The 19,680-nt window shown below is 39.9% G+C and overlaps 2 protein-coding genes across 3 annotated transcripts in view; one reads left to right on the top strand and one right to left on the bottom strand.

Annotated features, from left to right (window-relative positions):
* The window catches only part of LOC131684849 (uncharacterized), a 732,442-nt gene that overhangs the window by 543,586 nt on the left and 169,176 nt on the right, over positions 1 to 19,680 (top strand). The window lies entirely within an intron of this gene.
* Positions 11,204 to 11,935, bottom strand: LOC131680830 (uncharacterized). The gene has a single exon (XM_058961542.1). It carries the CDS (start codon positions 11,933 to 11,935, stop codon positions 11,204 to 11,206), a length of 732 nt encoding a protein of 243 aa, XP_058817525.1.

The following is a 19,680-nucleotide window of genomic DNA, read 5'->3' as shown; positions in this document are numbered from 1 at the left end:
TGTGCGTGAAAGAAGCTCAAGCGTTTGCATGTTAACGTGTTTGTCGCGTCTGCTAGCGTTTATGAATTTGATTTTATAACCGAGTCGCCATTCGCATATATTCTTGAATGATCGCGCGCGTATCGTGAATCTGATACTTAATTTTCAATGTACGGTTCAGATACTAGAAGAAAACGTTCAGATACTAGTTAAAACGTTCACCTAATTACCGGGTTGTTGACAACATCGCAGGCATGTGTATGTGTGGATCATTGCAATTGCATGTTCGCGTTTGTGACCAGGTTTGTGTTATCGCGAAGGCCACGAGCATTTGTAGGTTTGGAATGGGAGAAACTGTGAATGTATATGAGAGAATTTGCAACTGATTGTGTCAGTGAGCGTTAGTATGAATCAAATTTAGGGTATTGTAATAAAAGGAAACAACATTCCGAATAAAAAAATATGCAAAGAGTATAATTATTTATTTATTTATAAATGAACGAAAATCATTAACAGGCCGCAATCGGCCCTAATAATGATATCTTAATCTAAACACTCTTAAAAAAAATCAAAAACTTAGACCTAATCACATTACGGGACAAATAAAAATCGAATAATTGTGCCACACGATTAAAAATGCGTTGTAATCCCGTGATGGCCGCATTCGTGGTATGACAAAACCGTCGAAGTGGTACTCTCAGGAGAACGTCCTAGTTCTCGCTTGGATATTAACTCGTTCTATTAGGGCTGGAGAATCGATGCGTGCTGGCAGCAAATCGGCAACAACTAGGGCTCTTGCTGTATTTCTGCGTTGTCGGAGAGTGTCGAGTTGAATAAGTTGACAGCGACTCTCGTAACTAGGTAGCCGAAAATGGTCGCACCAAAGAAGCCGCCTCAAAGCGAATTGTATAAATTTGCGTTGAATACCTTCAATTCGATCACTACCGTTCAGGTAGTGCGGGTCATCGAACAATACTCCAAAGTTGACCGAACAAGGGAACAGTACAAACTTTTCAAGCAGAATATATCCGTGAATGACTTGGCAATACGAAAGGTAAACCCAAGGTTTCGCGATGCACGACCAATGACATATGAGACATGTTGCTCGAAATTGAGCTTAGAATCTAATATTACTCCAAGATCCTCCACGAAACACTACCGAGGAATAAGCAATCCAGATAAATTATAGTCGAAATTGATAGATTCTCGTTTCCCACAGAAGGTGATTGCAGAACATTTTGCAGGATTTAGGATCATACGATTATCATCATTATCAATACACCATTCGCTGAAGACATCGAATTGTTTCTGCAAGACGTGTGCGTCTGCCAATGTCTTGATATGGTTGAAGATTTTGAGGTCATCCGCGTATGACAAGCGTGGTCCACTGAGTCTAAAATTCACATCATTGAAGTAAAGTAGTAAGATGAGTGGTCCACGATGGTTTCCCTGTGGGTTGCCAGAGGTAGCTGCAAACGTTTCAGAGTAGTCGCTGCCTATATTCACGCTAAGTTGGCGACCGACGAGATACGACTGGATTAGAATTAGAAGTGTATAAATTGACTGATACTGTTTTCGGCATACATGCGTAAAGGGAAAAGCAAACTAATAGAAGTACAACAAATCAGACTAAGACTAATCGAATGCACGAATTCAATGCCGGAAAAAGTGACCAACGATACATAGGAAGGATTACTTACTATTTCATCATATACGTCAGTTCTGCATGCATTCTCTGACCCAGCTGTTACAAATACTGAGACGAACACATGCAAAGATAGACATGCGACTAGCACATTACAATTGTCAACTAGTACTACAAACTATAATTATTACTACGCTGTTACTAATAAGTTGCTACTTTAACATGTTTTTAATTAGCCAGTGCACGAAGATGAAGCCGACCGACATATCGACACACAACAACCCCCACTGCGAGTTGTGTCCACCAACACCGCCATTAAGCTGTGGAACAATGCTTACAAACACGGCCCATAGCAAAAACCAATCCACGTCGACCCGCCAGTCGTCCACGCCAGCATGCACATGCTAATGGTTGATCGTTGGTGGGCGCTGGTGCAGAGTATGAAAAAACACAAAACATTAAAGAAAAAACCCCTCAGTCTCCTCGATGCACCACGATCGAGGCATAATGCAATATGCCATCTTAAGGTTCAATTGAGAACGCCTCAATAAGCGGCCATCTTGAAAGACAGCAGTTTTTCTCACACCGTTGGGAAAATCTTCATGAAACTGAAGCAATGTATTCGAGGCATCGGTAGAGTATTTATGATTCATTTTCATGAAGATTTTTCCGAAACGGTGTGAGAAAAAACTGCTTTTTTCATTTTCCAAGAAGGCCGCATTTCCAATATTGCTCAGTTGAATCTTAAAGCAATTGTTTGTCAGAGGTTCTTTAGCACTGATACACGAAATATGCTTGATGGTGTTTTTGCAATACCGTCAAACCCATCAACATAGGGGAGGACATTTAATTCTGCATCTAATTGCGCATTTTTAATCAAATTCGGTTGAAAAAGGCATGGTTATTAATTTTTTGTCCGAATTATAAACATGCTCGCATGGACACTTAAGAGGTTAATAAGGTTTTGTCTCGCACTGACATACTTTTGAACGTATACGTAATCGAACAAAAAATCGATTCTTTGAAGGATTTATGAGACCCTTCCCTTAAAAGTTCATGCGAGCAAGATTCTAATTTGGAAAAAAATAATAACACTGCCATTTTTCAACCGATTGTGATGATAAATAGCTCGTTGGATGCGGAATCAAAAGTTTTATTTGATTTTTTTTAATAAAGACACTTTTTAATAATTAACTGAGTAATTTTCGTATTTTTCATTAAATAATTGCATATACACCCAAGTTTTTTTTACGCGTCATTTTTTGCGCGGTATTTTTTACGCGGATTTTGAAATTTACGCGATTTTCATTTACGCGGATTTCGAAATTTACGTGGTTTTCATTTACGCGGTTTTTGAAATTTACGCGGTTTTCATTTACTCGTATTTTTTAATTTACATGGTTTTCATTTACGCGGCCTGTATCCCCCGCGTAAAAAAACCTGTGTGTAGTACTTTTAACGAAAGAACAAAACATGATATACCGTTAGGAAGGTCATTTCTTCTTTTTCTAGAACATTAAAAAATTAAAAATCGATTGAAAAATGACCGCAGGGAATTTTTATTAGTGCCAAAAGTCCTAAAACTAGTTTTTATGTTATAAATCAAGATTTTGAGGGTATATCAAATTGATCAAATATAGTTTTGTTTTGTATTTAACCAGATCACCAGGCCTTTTGAAAATTCTATTGTTTCTGATGGAGAAACGCGAATTTAAAATGTTAATGTTGATTTAAAATGTTTCAAGAAGTACTACGTTTCGGAAAATTTTTGTTATGAGCATTTTGATTTAAAATGACATTTAGAATCATATACAAGAATAAAATTGTATTTTTGACTGCAAATAGTATGAATTATAAAAATATTTCAAAAGGAAGGTTGTTAGGAAAACTTTTTATTGAAAGCTTCTTCATGATCCAATTACACTGAAAAAGTTTCTTTTAGGTCTTTAAAGCGATAAACTGTAGATTGTTGACATTTTACGATGGGGTAATGTGAACAACTTTAAAAAAGGGCATCATTACACGAATTATTTTTTTTGGAGCAAAATCCCAAATATTTCGACCACTATAGCATTTTATAAGATTTTTATTAAATGCATTTTGATTTAAAATGGTACTTAGAATTATATTCCGTAATAAAAATTACAGTTGTGTATGTCAATTAGTATGAAATTTAAAAAAATATTTTTTGTGCTGTTTAAGTTTCTAACATAATTTTTTGATTTTGTGAAAAATGACACAACATGTTTTTCAGTGTATTTTTTTCGCACATTCGCTGAAAATCTTTCTCAGATAGTTTTGTTGTATAAAATACGATAATCGAACAATTCTTTTCTAAAATGCTTGCATTTTCACGTCCTTTTAAAAAATTGCTCTTAAGTCAAAATAATCTTATTGACTGTGGAAAATGTTTAGTCTTCCATGCCGATGAAACGTGTAAAGTTTCATCGGAATCTAAGATGGTAGGTCTTGATTTCAAAGATTTTCGGACGGATCTTCTTGGAATTCCTCAATAGGAAAATTATATTTCCAATTTCTTCGCGAATAAAGCTTAAGTTTATAAAATAACACAAAAAAGTTTGACTCGATTATCCGGGTGACTCGGTTATCCGGGGTGAATTTTTTTTTGAAATCCCCGAATAATCGAGTCCGACCTGTAGTCCGATTTCACAAATGGTTTTGAAACTAAACTTTTTAATACTGGTAGTGTAGAAGTTGATGACATTTTTTCTCAAGAAGGATAATTCAGTAACATATCATAAGTGCCCAATTAGAAATATTTTTTATTAGACTTTCATTCTCAGATAGCTTGTCCGTTCGAGACCTCCATGTAGAAACTGAATCCTATAGCGATAATTTTTATCAAACATCAAAAGGGTTTATTCATATGTGCGTTGAATACTTGCTTAAGAACTTGAAAAGAAAGTTTAACAGTTTTTACTATACTCCCGTAAAAAATCTCCATAGTATTTTTTTAGGTGTATGGTGAACTTACCCCTTAAATCAGACGCGAATGAGTGGCCATTCACTTTTACATCTTCGTGGTCGTGTTTGGCAAGTCAACCTCTTGCTTTCCAACATTTCAAATATTGCTTCAACATTTCCGTGCAAATCTTCAACAGACGCCAAACAATCAAACCCAAGCAGAATAAATCAACAAGGACTTCCTTCACAATCGAGGTCAAGTACATCGTTAGGCGAGAGCTTTTCTGGAATGCTGGAATTTCTTCGCCGCAGTACGCTCTGCCAACTTTTCACTGTCAGCATTTTTGGCGTTATCAAACGTCGAACAAAGCAGGGCACAGCTGTCACCACAGCTAAAAATAGTGCAGTTCAATTGCAGTTGGTGCACCACCCCAACTCCACCCGGTGACTGCACGTATCGTTCGCATATTACCGTCGATTGACTGCAAACTGTAAAGTGAGTGCATGCTCAAAATTTCATTTCATTTTCGATTGAAACATTATCCACCATTCCCTGCACCCCCTCTGCAGATATTGTGCAGGTCTTGGCTAGAATGGTGCCTTTTTTCGGTTTGGCAGTGACTCGGAGCGAATCTGGTGTAGCGCCGGTCGTCATCGTCAATGTCATGTGTTGCCTGCGCCTGGTCGTCGCAATTTGCATTGGCGCAACCGTAAGTATAGCACAATTTTTTTCTCCCACAACCATCCAGCACCTAGTTCTCTGCTGCCATTCGGTTCACGTACCTACTGGCAGCTGTGTTGGATACGGTGAATATCACTTGGGCATGCACGAATGCCAATTGATTACTATTTTTCTCTCCAATACTCTGAAGCGTGCTAGACTTCTGAAAGGCCTTCAATTTTGCTGCCGACCGAGCGGGGGCACGTTCGTTAGTTCAAAGGTGCCCTTCTGACAGGCTGGGTTCCCTATCAGGATAACCGGATAAACATTGATTGAGCAAGAACGATTGGAGGCGAAAGAGCCATTAACCTACTCTAGTTCTTGTGCATCAAGCAGACTCTTATTTCCGAACCGGTTTGTCGGACGTGTTGTATCCTGCACTATTACATACCGGAAGATGCCACTGATGGAACAAAATAGTACTAACCATGGGGTCGACTATGTTGCTGCTAGTTACACCTGGGTCAACCGAAATTGTGACACCGGAAAAAGTTTCCTCGGGCAGCTCGTTTCCGCAGACAGACAGGAGGCAGAGTGGGTTAATCCAGCTGTACGTTTTCTGTAGCTTCCATGGAATCTTATGGCTATGCACTCTTATGGTACTGGACTACCGTGCGGTTAATTAAAATGCAACTCTATAACGATATCCCATTTGTTTATAGGGCGGTTGTGTCTCGCGGTGATTTAACGAACTTGTGATACCGTTGACCTGAGCAACGCGAGATTAGGTTTTGTTCAGAGAGAGAGGGAGTGTCGTTACAGCCGAGACCGTGTCGAACGAACTCGTCGCATGGTTGCTAAAATGAAAGATGATACTGCTATGATAGGGTTGCACCACAAAAGCTGATTAAGCTTACTAAATATATCACGGGTCGTTGAATTTTAATCAACACTCGATAGATCAGACAATGTTTTGAACACGTGCATAGCGTTGGATGGAATGAATAATAACCGAACAGCACCACGTCCCGGTATCGAAAATGTTCATTAATTTTCCGACTGACTCCGGTAATCTTGCTAACGTTCGTATTGATGTGAAGATATTCGTTTACCACAAATAAAGAAAACATCCAATAACTCTACCTGGAAAGTGACATTTGACGAAGTGTACGAGGTGGTGGAAGATGTTCTCTTTCCGAACATGTATTGTCCATCTCAAACTGTTGGTGATAGAAACGAGATTGCCGAGTTTGTAAAGACTCTATTTGAAGAATTACAAATTTGTACAACGAAGAAAAACATTGTAGGTTAGAGTTCTTGGAATAAGAGACATTTGTACTTACTGTGGTAGCCCTTCACTATCGCGCATCAATTCAACACAGGTCGGACTCGATTATCCTGGGATTTCAAAAAAAATCTCACCCCGGATAATCGAATCAAACTTTTTTTTGCGTTATTTTATGAATTTAAGCTTCATTCGTAGAGAAATTGGAAATAAAATGGTTAGGGTAAATTTTCCTATTATGGTAAATGTAAATGTACCTATTTTGGACCTAGTCGATTTTTCAGACTTTCAGGGTGTGATTTGTATTTTCAGTTGGTTTTCATTTATTATTCATATTGGTAACGAGTTAACGACATGTATCAGTTGTTTATAGCTATTTGTGTAAGAATTCTAAGGCAATCTTTTTAATAAGGTGTGTCTTTTGCAATACAGGTCAAACTCGATTACCCGGGGCTTCAATTTTCCAAGGTAAATGATTCGATTACTCGAATACCAGAAAAAATAAAAGTAAGTAAACTGGGGTCGTCTGTTTCTTGGCTCCAGTTCAATTTACGTGGTGGTGTTACATATCATAGCTAACATGTCTTTTAACCCTCATTCTAGTTAGAAGAGTGCGTGTTGCGTCCCCATAAAGAGATCCTCGTCCTTGTCCCTGTAGCATCATTTAGTTGACCAATGTCGTACCGGATTGTCAGGTAATAACTACGCGTGTAGTCTCCGCAAACTCTCCCACTCATACTTGTCACTAGCGAAGGACTACCAGGTTACGTAGATGATGGGTTCCCTGGCCCCTCAGCGAGAAGTACTGCTATCCATCTTTGCTTGAGCTACCCAAGAATTGAAATCACCTCCAGGGATGGGCGGGTCTCTTTTGAGAATCTTGTTAACCATTTCTTGATCAACTTTTTTCTACCGCGTATAGTGTCCCACAACTATTTTTCATTAGAGCTGTTGGCGTCAAGAAACACGAAAAACCTGGTTTAATAAAGATAGGTGCTTCTTGTGCAGTGCTGGAAGCTGCTCAATATTTACCTTCCGATCTAGTTCAATTGCATGAAAAAGATAAATGAGGGATATCTAAATTAGAAAGTTTTAGCAGTTTTCAATAATATTGCCAGTCTAAGAAAATATTCCAAAATTTAATTTTCACCATTAACTGAAACTATCCCTGGCAGCACTGCTTCAGCGGAACCCAATCAGATTAATTGTAATAACTCCTGTTCTACTGTTAATATTTATAACTTTTAGTGCTCAAATGAAAGATCTTAGTCGCTTTTATTGGCCTTATTTGTCGTTGTGTAAACTAAAAGTTATAGTCATTTGGAAACGTGGTTGTTTATCAACAAGAAGGGCGTGTGGGGGTTAAAGATGCCATTGGAATTCTGAGCAGGAATCAATTATTGAAGGGGATCCCGAGCAAATACTCATGGGTTCAAACACCACATAGCCCCATCAAAAGACCTTAAACATGGTCCGTGCCAAAATTCACAGCCATCAAGACACCATAAAATGGTCTCAGTAACCCATAAATATACCAATATATGGTAGGTTATATGGGATCTACCGGACCACGGTGATGGTGTTTTCATGGGTAGAACCCATTTCAAACACCCATGTCAAATCCCATGAGCATAGGGGTATTATGGGCTTTTCGTTTGCTCGGAATAATGGGAGAAGAGTAATATTGTGTCAAAGTCCACTGGAACTCAGAGCAGGATATTTACACCGGATTTCAATGAAAATCGGACCATGATTCTACCAGTATCTGAAATAAATCATAATCTTCAGCGGAATTTTATCTTGAAAAGGATTTCATCAGACATTTAAGAAGCTTTTCTCTAGAATCCTGCATAAAAATTCAAAGAGAAAAAACCATAGAGATACGAACGAATATTCAATCGAAATTCTGAAATAGATTCCATTGGGATGCTAAGAAAACTTCGATCAGAATCCTGGAAAGTATCCCAACAGAATCCTGAGAATCATGTCTTCATTATCCCAAGAGATAGCCAGAAATCAACCAAGCAATGTAGGTATAATGACATTTTATGTGGCCTGTGTATTACGAGAAAAATGTACTTTTAGTGTAAAATTAAAAAGTTGCATATTTGGCAATACTGGAGTTAAAAACTTTGAAAAAAATAACTCGCTGATTGATTCTAATGCAAACAGTACTACAGATATAATTCGATGAAAAACAATTTTTTAAACAATTTGTTAAAATTAAGAGTGTTCCCATGGACTGAGGGGCTGTTCAAAAGACAAAACAATTTAGGTTATTATATATTGGCTCCAGGTGCGGATTCAGAAAAAAATTTCTTGAGGGGTCTGAAATTACGATTTTACAATGAACATTGTACAATTCGTAATACGTAAAAACCTTAGTCAATGGATATAAGTTTTGTTGGTCAAATTAGGTTTGGAATGATTTTAAGTTTGACACTAATATGAACTTAAATCTAATTTAAAATTTTTGAACAAGTGAAAAAAAGTCGAAGGGGGTCCGGACCCTCCCCCTGGGTCCGCCACTGATTGGTTCTAAATGAACAATTATTTCAAAACTAGTTCCAATCCATGAAGGTCGATTCCAAGTTTTGGTTTTTTTAGGTCACTTTGCGCGGAATAACCCATAAGCTATTTTTGAGGTAGGTCAAAATTTGAGAGGAGATTAATCCTAGACCCCCCAATTAGTCGAAAAAATGTTCTATTGACTGCAATAATCGAATTAGCACTAAAATAAGACATTTTAGTTGAAATCAGATTTTTTTTTCAAAACACCCGGATAATCGAATCATTTTCCCCGGATAATCGAATCACGGATAATCGAATCCCCGGATAATCGAATCCCCGGATAATAGAGTCCGATCTGTAAACGAAATAAGGAGCAAACTATGCAAATATGTCTTTTAAAATTAGTTTTAAGTTAGGCTAAGTAGATATTTCAATTTTACCTGTCCTGCTGCTTTAATTAATAAATTTAGGTTACGTTTTCTTAAAGTTTGCCTTTCTCCTATAGAAAGGTTATGCAATCACTCTGAACAGCGCCAACTTAATCTCGGCCCGGAGGGCCGTCTGTCATATACCATTCGACTCAGTTCGTCAAATTCGGCAAATGTCTGTGTTTTCGCGGCGGATACTGAGACCGTCCGGAATGTGATCGACTACGTGAAGACGGACACGACATGTTTGTGTTAAACTAATTAATTTTTATTCACTTCATCGATTTTGGCACTATTGAAAAATATAGTGTGCACTATTCGAGAGATTTATTTCAACTGGTTATCTGGTTTGCATATAACAATTTATATGGGAATTCAGTACGAAAGGAAATGAATAAAGGCCTTTCCGATACTCGATCGGATCTATTTCTCTCGCTAGCCGAGTGCTAGTGATAAGGAAGTAGATCGAATGATAACGATCCAAAAGGGGAAGCGAGATCGATACATTATCCCCAAATTTAGTACACATATGGGATATTTAAATCTTATGAACTAGGATTGCTCCAACATGCCGGCCCCTGTTGAAAGACTGGCTCTTTCAACTAACCAGACTGCAACGACGGTAATTTGACAGGTTAGTGGTGGCCAAAAACGAGAGGGTCGGCTAAGCCATGGTGCTCCACTCCACCACGAAGATGTTTGCTTCAGTTGATCTGGATACATTCCTCGGGAGATTATATCCGCAGGATTCTCGATGCCAGGTACATGAGCCCATATTCCTCCACTCGTATAATGCTGCACTTCCGAGACGCGATTGGCAATAAACGTCTTCCATCGTGATGGATTTGAACTAAGCCAATGCAGAGTAATCATCGAGTCTGTCCAGAACATGGATTTGGTATTCGATTCTATACTGGTGTGAACCTTATGGTAGAGGCGGCTCAACAAGAGCGGTGATGAGAGTTCCAACCGGGGTAGACAAATACGCCTTTGTATCTTTGAGTCACCGAGAGGAGCCACTCTCGATTTGGCGGCTAATAGGCGTACGGATATCGTCCCATCGATGGAAACTGTCCGCAAATAAATGCAGGCCCCGTAAGCTTTCTCGGAGCCATCACAAAAGCCGTGCATCTCTACTGAGACTGGAGCGAAAGCGAACGCAACCCATCTCGGTATAACGACTGTAGCTGATTTATCTAAGCTGCTACGGAACTCCAACCAATACTGCTGCTGGGTCTCGTCTAGCGGATCGTCCCAGTTCTTAGAGATTCGCCAGAGGGTTTGTACGAAAAGTTTGGCAATCACTACAACCGGACCCATAAGTCCTAGAGGATCGTAGAGCCGTGCTGTGTCGGACAGTACAATACGGCGAGAAATCGGTCCCTCCTGAGACCATTTGGGCACAGAATAACGAAACACATCGTCGGACGGCTGCCAATGCAAGCCCAAAGTTTTGATTTGAGTGATGGGCGAGTCAAGAGCTAGAGTACTTCGTTCGTCACGAAGTTCGGGTGGAATTTCCGAAAGATTAGTCGAGGAATTCGAAGACCATTTACGCAGGCTCAAACCGGCAGATTGGAGCAACTGCAACAGTTGTCGTCGACACAGTTCCCTCCCTTCAGCTCCATCGTCAACCCCGGTCAGCATATCGTCCATATAAAAGTCCTTACCTAGGACTGAAGAAGCAAGAGGGAAATCATTCGTACCATCCTCCGACAGCCGTTGAAGGCACTTGGTTGCCAAGTAAGGAGCAGAGGCCGTGCCATAAGTCACTGTCGTAAGTTCGAAAGTACGAAGGGGCTGAGACGATGAGCAGCGCCAAAGAATACGTTGCAGTGGGTAATCCGACGGGTGCACACGTATTTGGCGAAACATCTTTTCGATGTCGGCGATAATGACATATCGATGCACCCGCAGCGTAAAATAATCGACAACAGATCATCTTGGATGACTGGGCCCACCATGAAAGCCTGGTTCAATGAGATTCCGGTATCAGTGCGGCATGAGGCGTCGAAAACAACCCGCTGTTTCGTTGTTGTACTTTCTGCCTTTTCGACGCCATGGTGTGGCAGGTAATAGGCTATAGGCGCGGAAGCTTCACTGTCTGAGATCTCCCGCATGTGGTTAAGCTGATGGTATTCATCAATAAAACCCGTGTAAGCTTCCTTCAGGTGAGGATTAGCATCAAAACGGCGTTCGAGAGCGCGAAATCTGCGAGTAGCAATCTCCTTCGAATATCCCAGTTGATTTAGAATTTCAGCTCGTTTGGGAAGGGTGACAACAAAGCGACCGGTCTGATCTCGAAATACACTTGCGGCAAAGTGGTTTTCACAAGCGGTTTCTTCTAAGGATTGGGTACTGGTAGTCCAACATGATTCTATTTCCCAAAAGCGTTGTTCATCGAGAGACTGTGTGCTGGTGACATCCCCGAACCCTCCTCCTGGATTCGCCGCTGGTTTCAAGTGATTTAGCGTCGACATATAGCGTAGCTGGCGATTCATTGTACGTATGTGTAAATCGCACTGAATATTTAATAGACTATCCCACCATTACATTAAACATAACCAGCCATGGAATCGTAGCTTGGATAAAAGAGAAAGGCACAATTGCACCACTAGGTGGATTAAAACGGTTTTTTTTTACTTTACCATAGGTCTATCTTAGGGCAAATTCATGTTTAATTCGACTGTATTTAGTTCAACGTAATTAATTCTTACTGCGTAAATGTAGAGATAGTTGTTCAGCGGAACGTAGTGTAATGTTTTAGGTTTAAGTAAGAATAATAGAAATCTGATTAGATAATTAATTGGACAAGCTGTGGTGCCTCCGACGCTAGAAGAGGTGCAAAAGGCAATCAAAGAGCTGAAAAACTGTAAGGTTGCTGGAAAGGACGAGCTCCCGGCCGAACTTTTCAAACACGGTAGTGTGTGACCTGTGTTTCGTTGGTCACAATAAATCCGTGGTCACTGGGCCAGCTTAATATAGACCCCTAGAAATTTTGTTATATTTGTAAATATTGTCAGTAAATGTCCAAATGTGAAATAAATGTCATAGCTTCCATGTTTACATGTTTGAAGGATGTTTATTTCATGTTTAGTAGTCTTCGGTTGATGCCCGTCAGTATTCATTTATTTATTTATTTATTTATTCATTTATTTGCTTGTTATTTATTTATTTATTTGTTCATTTGCTTGTTATTTATTTATTTCCCTGTTTTTTATTTATTTATTCCATATTGATTTATTTACACTATTTATTTACTCAATTATTTATATTATATGTCAGATAGTTTATTTACCTTTTTTGTTCATTTGTTTATTTTGTGAAAATTATACAATGTAAAGGTTATGCATGAAACCAATCCTATCTAAAAATTCAAATAAACTTTTTATCGGGGCACCAACCCATACATGTTTGTAAATAATGTTTTGCTTTTGCTACGCGATATACGAGAAGAGGTCATCGATCGCGAGTGGAGATGGTTTCCGGGGGCATGGAGAAATAAAAAGGGCTTCCCGCATCGAAAACGAGATCAATCAATAAAGTTCGGTCCGATGAGTGAAGACCCGCGGCTGCGTCGTCCCAGCGCAATACCGGGACTGTGCGTTTCATCCGTTTGAGAGTTTTCGCAAAAAGTGGGATCAGACAGATCCGAAGAACGATCCACCCGTTATTTTTCGGTACTGTTTAGAATCCCAGTGTAGTGTTCTGCGGGCAAAGGCCCGGTGAAAAGAACAAGCGACGCGAGTGCACTATTGGTCAAAAGATGCCACAATAGGTGTCGAAAAGTGCGCGAAAATGTAGAGCCATTGTACCACTCCCGGACCATTTTCGAAACGCAGGCCACACGTTACACGGCCGAGTTGCCGCCGCATCTGGACCCCGACCGACGGAAGCACCCGGTCTGAACACTCGTCTGCTGTTCCAGTACCAGTTCGTCGTCGCCCAGTCCCCGGAAACCCATCGAAGCAGCAAGTCGACCAACGTTCGTCCCGGCCGAAACGATTTTCTGTACGAAGTAAAGTGAATATACTATGCGCAAGTATTCTCAATTGTGTATTTTGTATAAATAAAATGTAAGGTCTTGTCATATTAAGCTGTGTGTGATATAATGAAGTGATGTCCTTGAGGTTAATTTAGTTCGCTTGTTTGGTTTATTTTGATAACTATACTTTGCCCAGAGACCACCGTATTTAGGGTTGATAGTCCACCCGTAAGTGAAATTCTCCTGGAGACCGCAGTAAACGACCCAAATGCTCGTGTTCTTGTGTACCGTAAACCGCAGTTAAAGTGTGAGTCCGCGTCTAGTTAGTAGTAAGTCATAAAAGCAAGTCGTAACAAGTGTGCAGCTGCACGAAATACTTCCCCGTACTCTTTTGAAGGTATGGTAAGAAGAAGAACTACCTGCTGACTGGCTTGAGGGCTTCATGTGTCCTTTATACAAAAAGGGACACACACTGGAGTGCGCCAATAATCGAGGAATATCGCTCCTCAATTCGGCGTACAAAATTCTGTCACGTATTCTGTTCAACAGATTAAGGCCGTTGGAGGAGTCTTTCGTCGGCGAATACCAAGGTGGTTTCGTGAAGGTCGATCAACAACGGATCAAATGTTTACCCTGCGACAGATCCTAGATAAATTCCGGGAATACAACTTGCAGACACATCATCTGTTTATTGATTTCAAAGCGGCGTACGATTCAGTGAAAAGAAACGAGCTATGGCAGATAATGGTAGAACATGGTTTTCCGACGAAACTGATTAGGCTGATTCGTGCAATTCGCTGGATGGACCGAAATCAAGTGTTCGGGTTGTGGATGAGATTTCGACGTCCTTCGTAACCTTAGACGGATTGAAGCAGGGTGATGCGCTGTCAAACGTACTGTTCAACATTGCTCTTGAAGGTACCATCAGGAAGAGCAGGCGCGCAAAGGAACGGTACCATCGTTACTCGGTCGCATATGCTCCTAGGAATTGCGGACGATGTTGATATCATTGGAATCGACCGCCGAGCCGTGGAAGAGGCATTCGTGCCTTTTAAATGAGAAACAGCAAGAATTGGTATCACAATCAACACCAGCAAGACGAAGTACATGATAGCTGGAAGAATACGTGGGTTCAATAGGGATGGTGGTGGTTAAGTGGTGTTAGGTGGTGATAAATTTGAAGTAGTGGATGAATTTGTGTACCTTGGAACTCTAGTGACGTGCGATAATGATGTTACCCGCGAAGCGAAAAGGCGTCTTGCAGCTGCAAATAGGGTTTTTTACGGACTTCGTAGCCAGCTGAAGTCCCGTAGTTTGCAGACGAAGACAAAATTCGCGCTGTACAAGACATTGATAGTTGCCTTGTACGACCATGAAACGTGGACATTAAAGGAAGTTGATCGTAGAGCGTTCGGTGTCTTCGAACGAAAGGTGCTGTGAACAATACTCGGCGGTAAAGAAGAAAATGGCATCTGGCGGCGTCGCATGAATCACGAGTTATATCAAGTATATAAAGGAGTGGATATTGTCAAGCTAATAAAAAACGGCAGGCTGCGGTAGGTTGGTCATGTGGCACGAATGCCGGAAGAACGACAGGCGAAGATAATATTCAGTAGAGAACCGGGAAGAGGCCGACGACTCCGTGGCAGGCCGCGTACACGATGGCTGTTTGCAGTGGAAGAGTACCTAAAAGCACTCAATGTCCAGGGTGACTGGAAGAGATTGGCCCACGACCGGATCCAGTGGAGGAGAATTCTTCACTCGGCGTAGATTCAACGAAGCGAATTGTTGCCCATCAAGTCTTAATAGATTTTAAAGATTTGCCTCGCGAAATTGATTTTTTATATCTGAAGCTTCGTCACTCTGGTGTGACCTTTTGGTAGTCGATCCTCCTGTCAGTCGTTAGGTAGGGCTGACCTTTTTGGTAGTCGTTGGGCAGGGCTGACGATCGCGATCGACTCGAAGCAGGGATGTGCAGTGCACGGCGCTGTGATCTACGTTGCGCAACTAACACTCCCCCTTAAATGCATCTAATGCTGATTTCGTTTTTAGAATCGAGTCGCTCTAGGTTCGCTCTGAGCTGTCACTTTTGTATGGATTTTGTAAATATTAGAGCGAACCTAGGACGACTCTGATCTAAAACTGAAATCAGCATATGATCCGCATTCCTTTCTACGTCAATGTTCGAGTACCTCGAGCTTTACTGCCGATCGCTCGTATATTTCATTAGATTTCTGCACTTCTTGACGATGTTAGCTACTCTTGAAAATCAGTGGGTACGAAAGCGTAATATGATGCTAAAACATCTTCCTGGACAATGAGACGGACCATCAGACCGTTGTTCAGTGAAATACCCGTTGATATTCGATAAGAGCCATCGAAACCACTGGAAGTTTCGTAGTGTTGCTGTCCGGCTTCAGATCGGCATGATGGGGTAAATAAAATATCTGCCCTGCGACGGTATCATCGATGAGCTCTTTTGTGTGTTCGAGAGTTTGGCATTCATGGATAAACACGGAATTCACCGTCTTCAGCTCAGGCTTTGCTGCAAATCGTTGCTTGAGAGGTGTCGTCTTTCAAATCGCTGTTATCTGCCATTTTCGTCTCCCGCTGTAGTTTTCTTATAGAACTTTTCGCAGGTGGTTTATTTGACTGAATTGGTGCTGGTGGTTCGACAGATCTCAGACTCCAAAAATCTGGTGAGTTTCTCTTCGACCTCCATTGTCGAGCATCCGTGGACTAAAGCATGGTTTACTATCTGAACTAAAACTATGCACCCAACTACCGTATACTGCAGAGTCGGTCTTAATAAAGTGGTCTTTTGCCGCTCATCTTTCAGCAACTCCATGGAACATTCAGCTCCAACAAAACCAATCGGGTCGGTTATGAAAGTAGAACCTGGTAGGATTGCAACTTGCTAACGGAAGACGCACAGTCAGCTTCGGCAGTACAGGGAACTTCATCTCTTCATTGAGTGAATGGCGAAATGATCCTAGATCTGGAACCGATTTCTGCGCCGATTAATTAGGTGGAAACCTATCGACAGCCCGCAGTTAAAGTACCTACCGTACGAAAATTGTTCACCATGTTTAATTGTTCTTTCAGAAAGTGTGCAGTGGATCAAAATCCGGTTCGAATGACCAATGCTCGCGCATGTAGTTCGGGTTTAAACACTCCAAAAGTTCTAACGAAAAGGGCCCTTTATTGTGCGAACTGAAACCATAGCTTATTTTCCAGGAAATCTGGACGCTAAGTTTGTAACGAATTCTGAGGAAACGAAGTCGAAATGCAAATTTCAACTTATTTAGTTATAGATTTTGTGCCCTTCATACTCGTCAGATTTCCTACTGAATGGAGAAAATATGTGTTTCATCTATATTTTTTTGGAGATATATAGGGTGTTTGGTTCATGGTTAAGAACCTCTCGAGGGATGATTGACTGTCATATTTGGAGAAAAAAATCGATCTACTCATACCATGAAATCTCAACCGTTACTAAGTTATTGAACTTTTTGTGTTAAAAACTTAGTTGTCTTAAAATAGCTCTAACTCAAAAAATATACTTTGTATTTCAAATCTTTTAGATCCATTGGATAGGTGAGAAAATTTTCCACGGAAAAATGTTTCAGCTAATGAGGTTCAGTAATCTTTTCACAGTAATTTATTTTATATTTAACAATTTTGATCGATTTTTTGTTCACTTCGCGAAAATCTTAATAGTTAACATCACTATTTTAATAATTCAAATTGTTAGTCTTGAAGAGATGTATAATTTGTTCTTTGACATGATACACTTATCTTGTCTTGTTTTCATGTGTTTGGGTTATTGAACATGGATATTGTTATCTCATATTCACTAATACTAGCTCTTACTGAAAAAGTATGGCACTTATTGTACCTTTTCTTATTTTTATTCGAAAGCCAGGAAAATTTTGCAAAGAAAAATGTATTAATACCTTTCAGTTAAGTGAAATTAGTATTCTTTTAGAAGTTAATTAGTTTAAAGTTAGTGTTATTAATAGCATTCTCGTTATTTTCTTAAAATAGTAAATAATAAACAGCACCATTATTATCATGGAATTAATGCATCTCAGCAAGTTCTACAATTCTTCCTTTGACTCCATTCAATTATTTCTTTTAGTTTCGAAGCAAAATTATTTTTATCTTCTCGTTTTATATGAAAAAACCACGATTTCAAACCCACTGCATTTGTGATGAGGTCATGCTGTGTTAACTATTAAATTGCAGCGAAATAAAAAGCGATAGAAATAAAGTGTCAAATAACAAGTTGTAGAGAATATCAAGGGGTACCAAATGAACAATAGTGACGATAAATTTAGTTGATTAATAATTTGAATAATTACAAAAATCTCCAAGAAACGCAAATTTTGAGTTATTTTACTAGTAAAAAGTCATGTAGTACACTTAACTAAAAGATATCTGTACATACATTGAAAGGAAATTTTCTCAGCTTTCCAATGAAGCCCTGGTAATAGCGATATAAAGCATATTTTTTAGATTAGAGTATTTTAAGAACTTGCAAGTCAATTACAGGAAAAGTTTAGAAGTGAAACTACAAGGAAACGAGAAGAGATAGGAATATTATGTTGAAGAACAAATTATGAATCGTCCTCAAACCCAACTTTTGGATAATAGATATTGCTATAATCATAATTCATTATTTTGAGAAAATTAACAAAAACCTCATCAAAAACACTAACTTTTAACTACTTTACAACTAAAAGATAATTAAAACTAATTACCTTCTAGATATGAGAACATTATTCAATAGAAAATTTTCTCACCTTTCCAATGGCACTAAAAGATTTAAAATACGAGGTAAACTATTTGAGTCAGAGGTGTTTTAAGATATACAAGTTTTTTTACACAAAAAGTTCAATAACTCTGTAACGGTTGAGATTTGATGGTATGTGTAGAACGATTTTTTCTCCAAATATGACAATAAATCACTTCTCGAGAGATTCTTATTCATGAACCAAACACCCTGTATAACATAGTGCATTTTGCATTGGCTTGATACGTTGAACCATGTTTCGATTTCATTAAAGGGCGAACACGAAATTAATGCGACACCGAAAATGTCATGCCAATTTTCTTATAATGTTTAAAATCAATTCACAATTTTAGGGTAGTTTTATACATATATTTATTTCAAAAATCAAAAGAAAAGTTAATCGATGGAGCCTTGAGTGTGAAATTGAACGCATTTTCGCTTGATGCTCTCCATCAAAGTCTTTACAGTGTCATCCGGTACCAGTTTCTCAGTTTTTTCCATTTTCTTAACATGCCCTTCTCGTCTTTGACTGTCTTCTTGCTCTTCCGAGGTTCCCGCTTCATCATTGCCCAGTACTGAACCACCGAGCGCAGCTCCGGACATTTTGGCGGTTTCTTGTCCTTTGGAACAAAATGGACAGAATTGGTCTCATACCACTCCAGGACACTTTAAGAATAGTGGCATGATGCCAAATCTGGTCAAAATAGCGGGGCTTCGTCGTGCTGCTGCAAGAACGGCAAAAGGCGCTTCTCGAGGCATTCAGATTTGTAGATTTCGCCATTTACTGTGCCCTTTGTCACGAAAGGCTCAGTCCTAAGTCCTCCTGCCAAATGAGATATTTGGAGGCGAACTTCGACATTTTCTTCTTCTTAAATTTGTCGTCCACATAGACCTTGCTCTTGCCGGTGAAAAACTCCAACCCCGGAATTTGCTTAAAATCGGCTTTTATATACGTTTCGTCGTCCATCACACAGCAGCCATATTTTGTCAGCATCTTCTCGTAGAGCTTCCGTGCCCGAGTTTTAGCCGTCGATTGTTGCCGCTCATCGCGGTTTGGGAAGTTCTGTACCTTGTATGTATGTAGTCCAGCTCTCTTCTTAGCATTCTGGACGTAGCTCTGCGACACGCCGATCATTTTAGCTCACGGCTTGAGACGTTGGGATTTGCTTGAATCATCCGCTTCACCTTTCCCTCCGTCTTTTTGTTCTCCGGTCCCGGTTTTCTTACGGCTCCTTTGCCGTGGTCCAACGTCAACCGCTCCTGGAATCGCTTCAACACTCTGGACACGGTTGAATGGTGAAAGTTCAACATTTTTCCCAACTGCCGGTGCGACAGGTCAGGAAATTCCAGGTGTTTGGAAAGAATTTGTTCTCTCGACTCGCATTGGTTCACCTCCATTTTCGTTGAATCGAAAAACACGACTTCGAGTTTGACAGCATGTAAACAATATACATCAATGAGAAAGT

The sequence above is a fragment of the Topomyia yanbarensis genome, chromosome 2 (genome assembly GCF_030247195.1).
Source record: "Topomyia yanbarensis strain Yona2022 chromosome 2, ASM3024719v1, whole genome shotgun sequence".
Classification (NCBI taxonomy): Eukaryota; Metazoa; Arthropoda; class Insecta; order Diptera; family Culicidae; genus Topomyia; species Topomyia yanbarensis.
The sequence above is the reverse complement of the archived record's forward strand: the minus strand, read 5'-3'. Positions and strand labels throughout refer to the sequence as shown.

Excerpts from the sequence above, each read along its gene's own strand:
- LOC131680830 (XM_058961542.1), bottom strand. The coding sequence starts at position 11,935 with ATGAATCGCCAGCTACGCTATATGTCGACGCTAAATCACTTGAAACCA.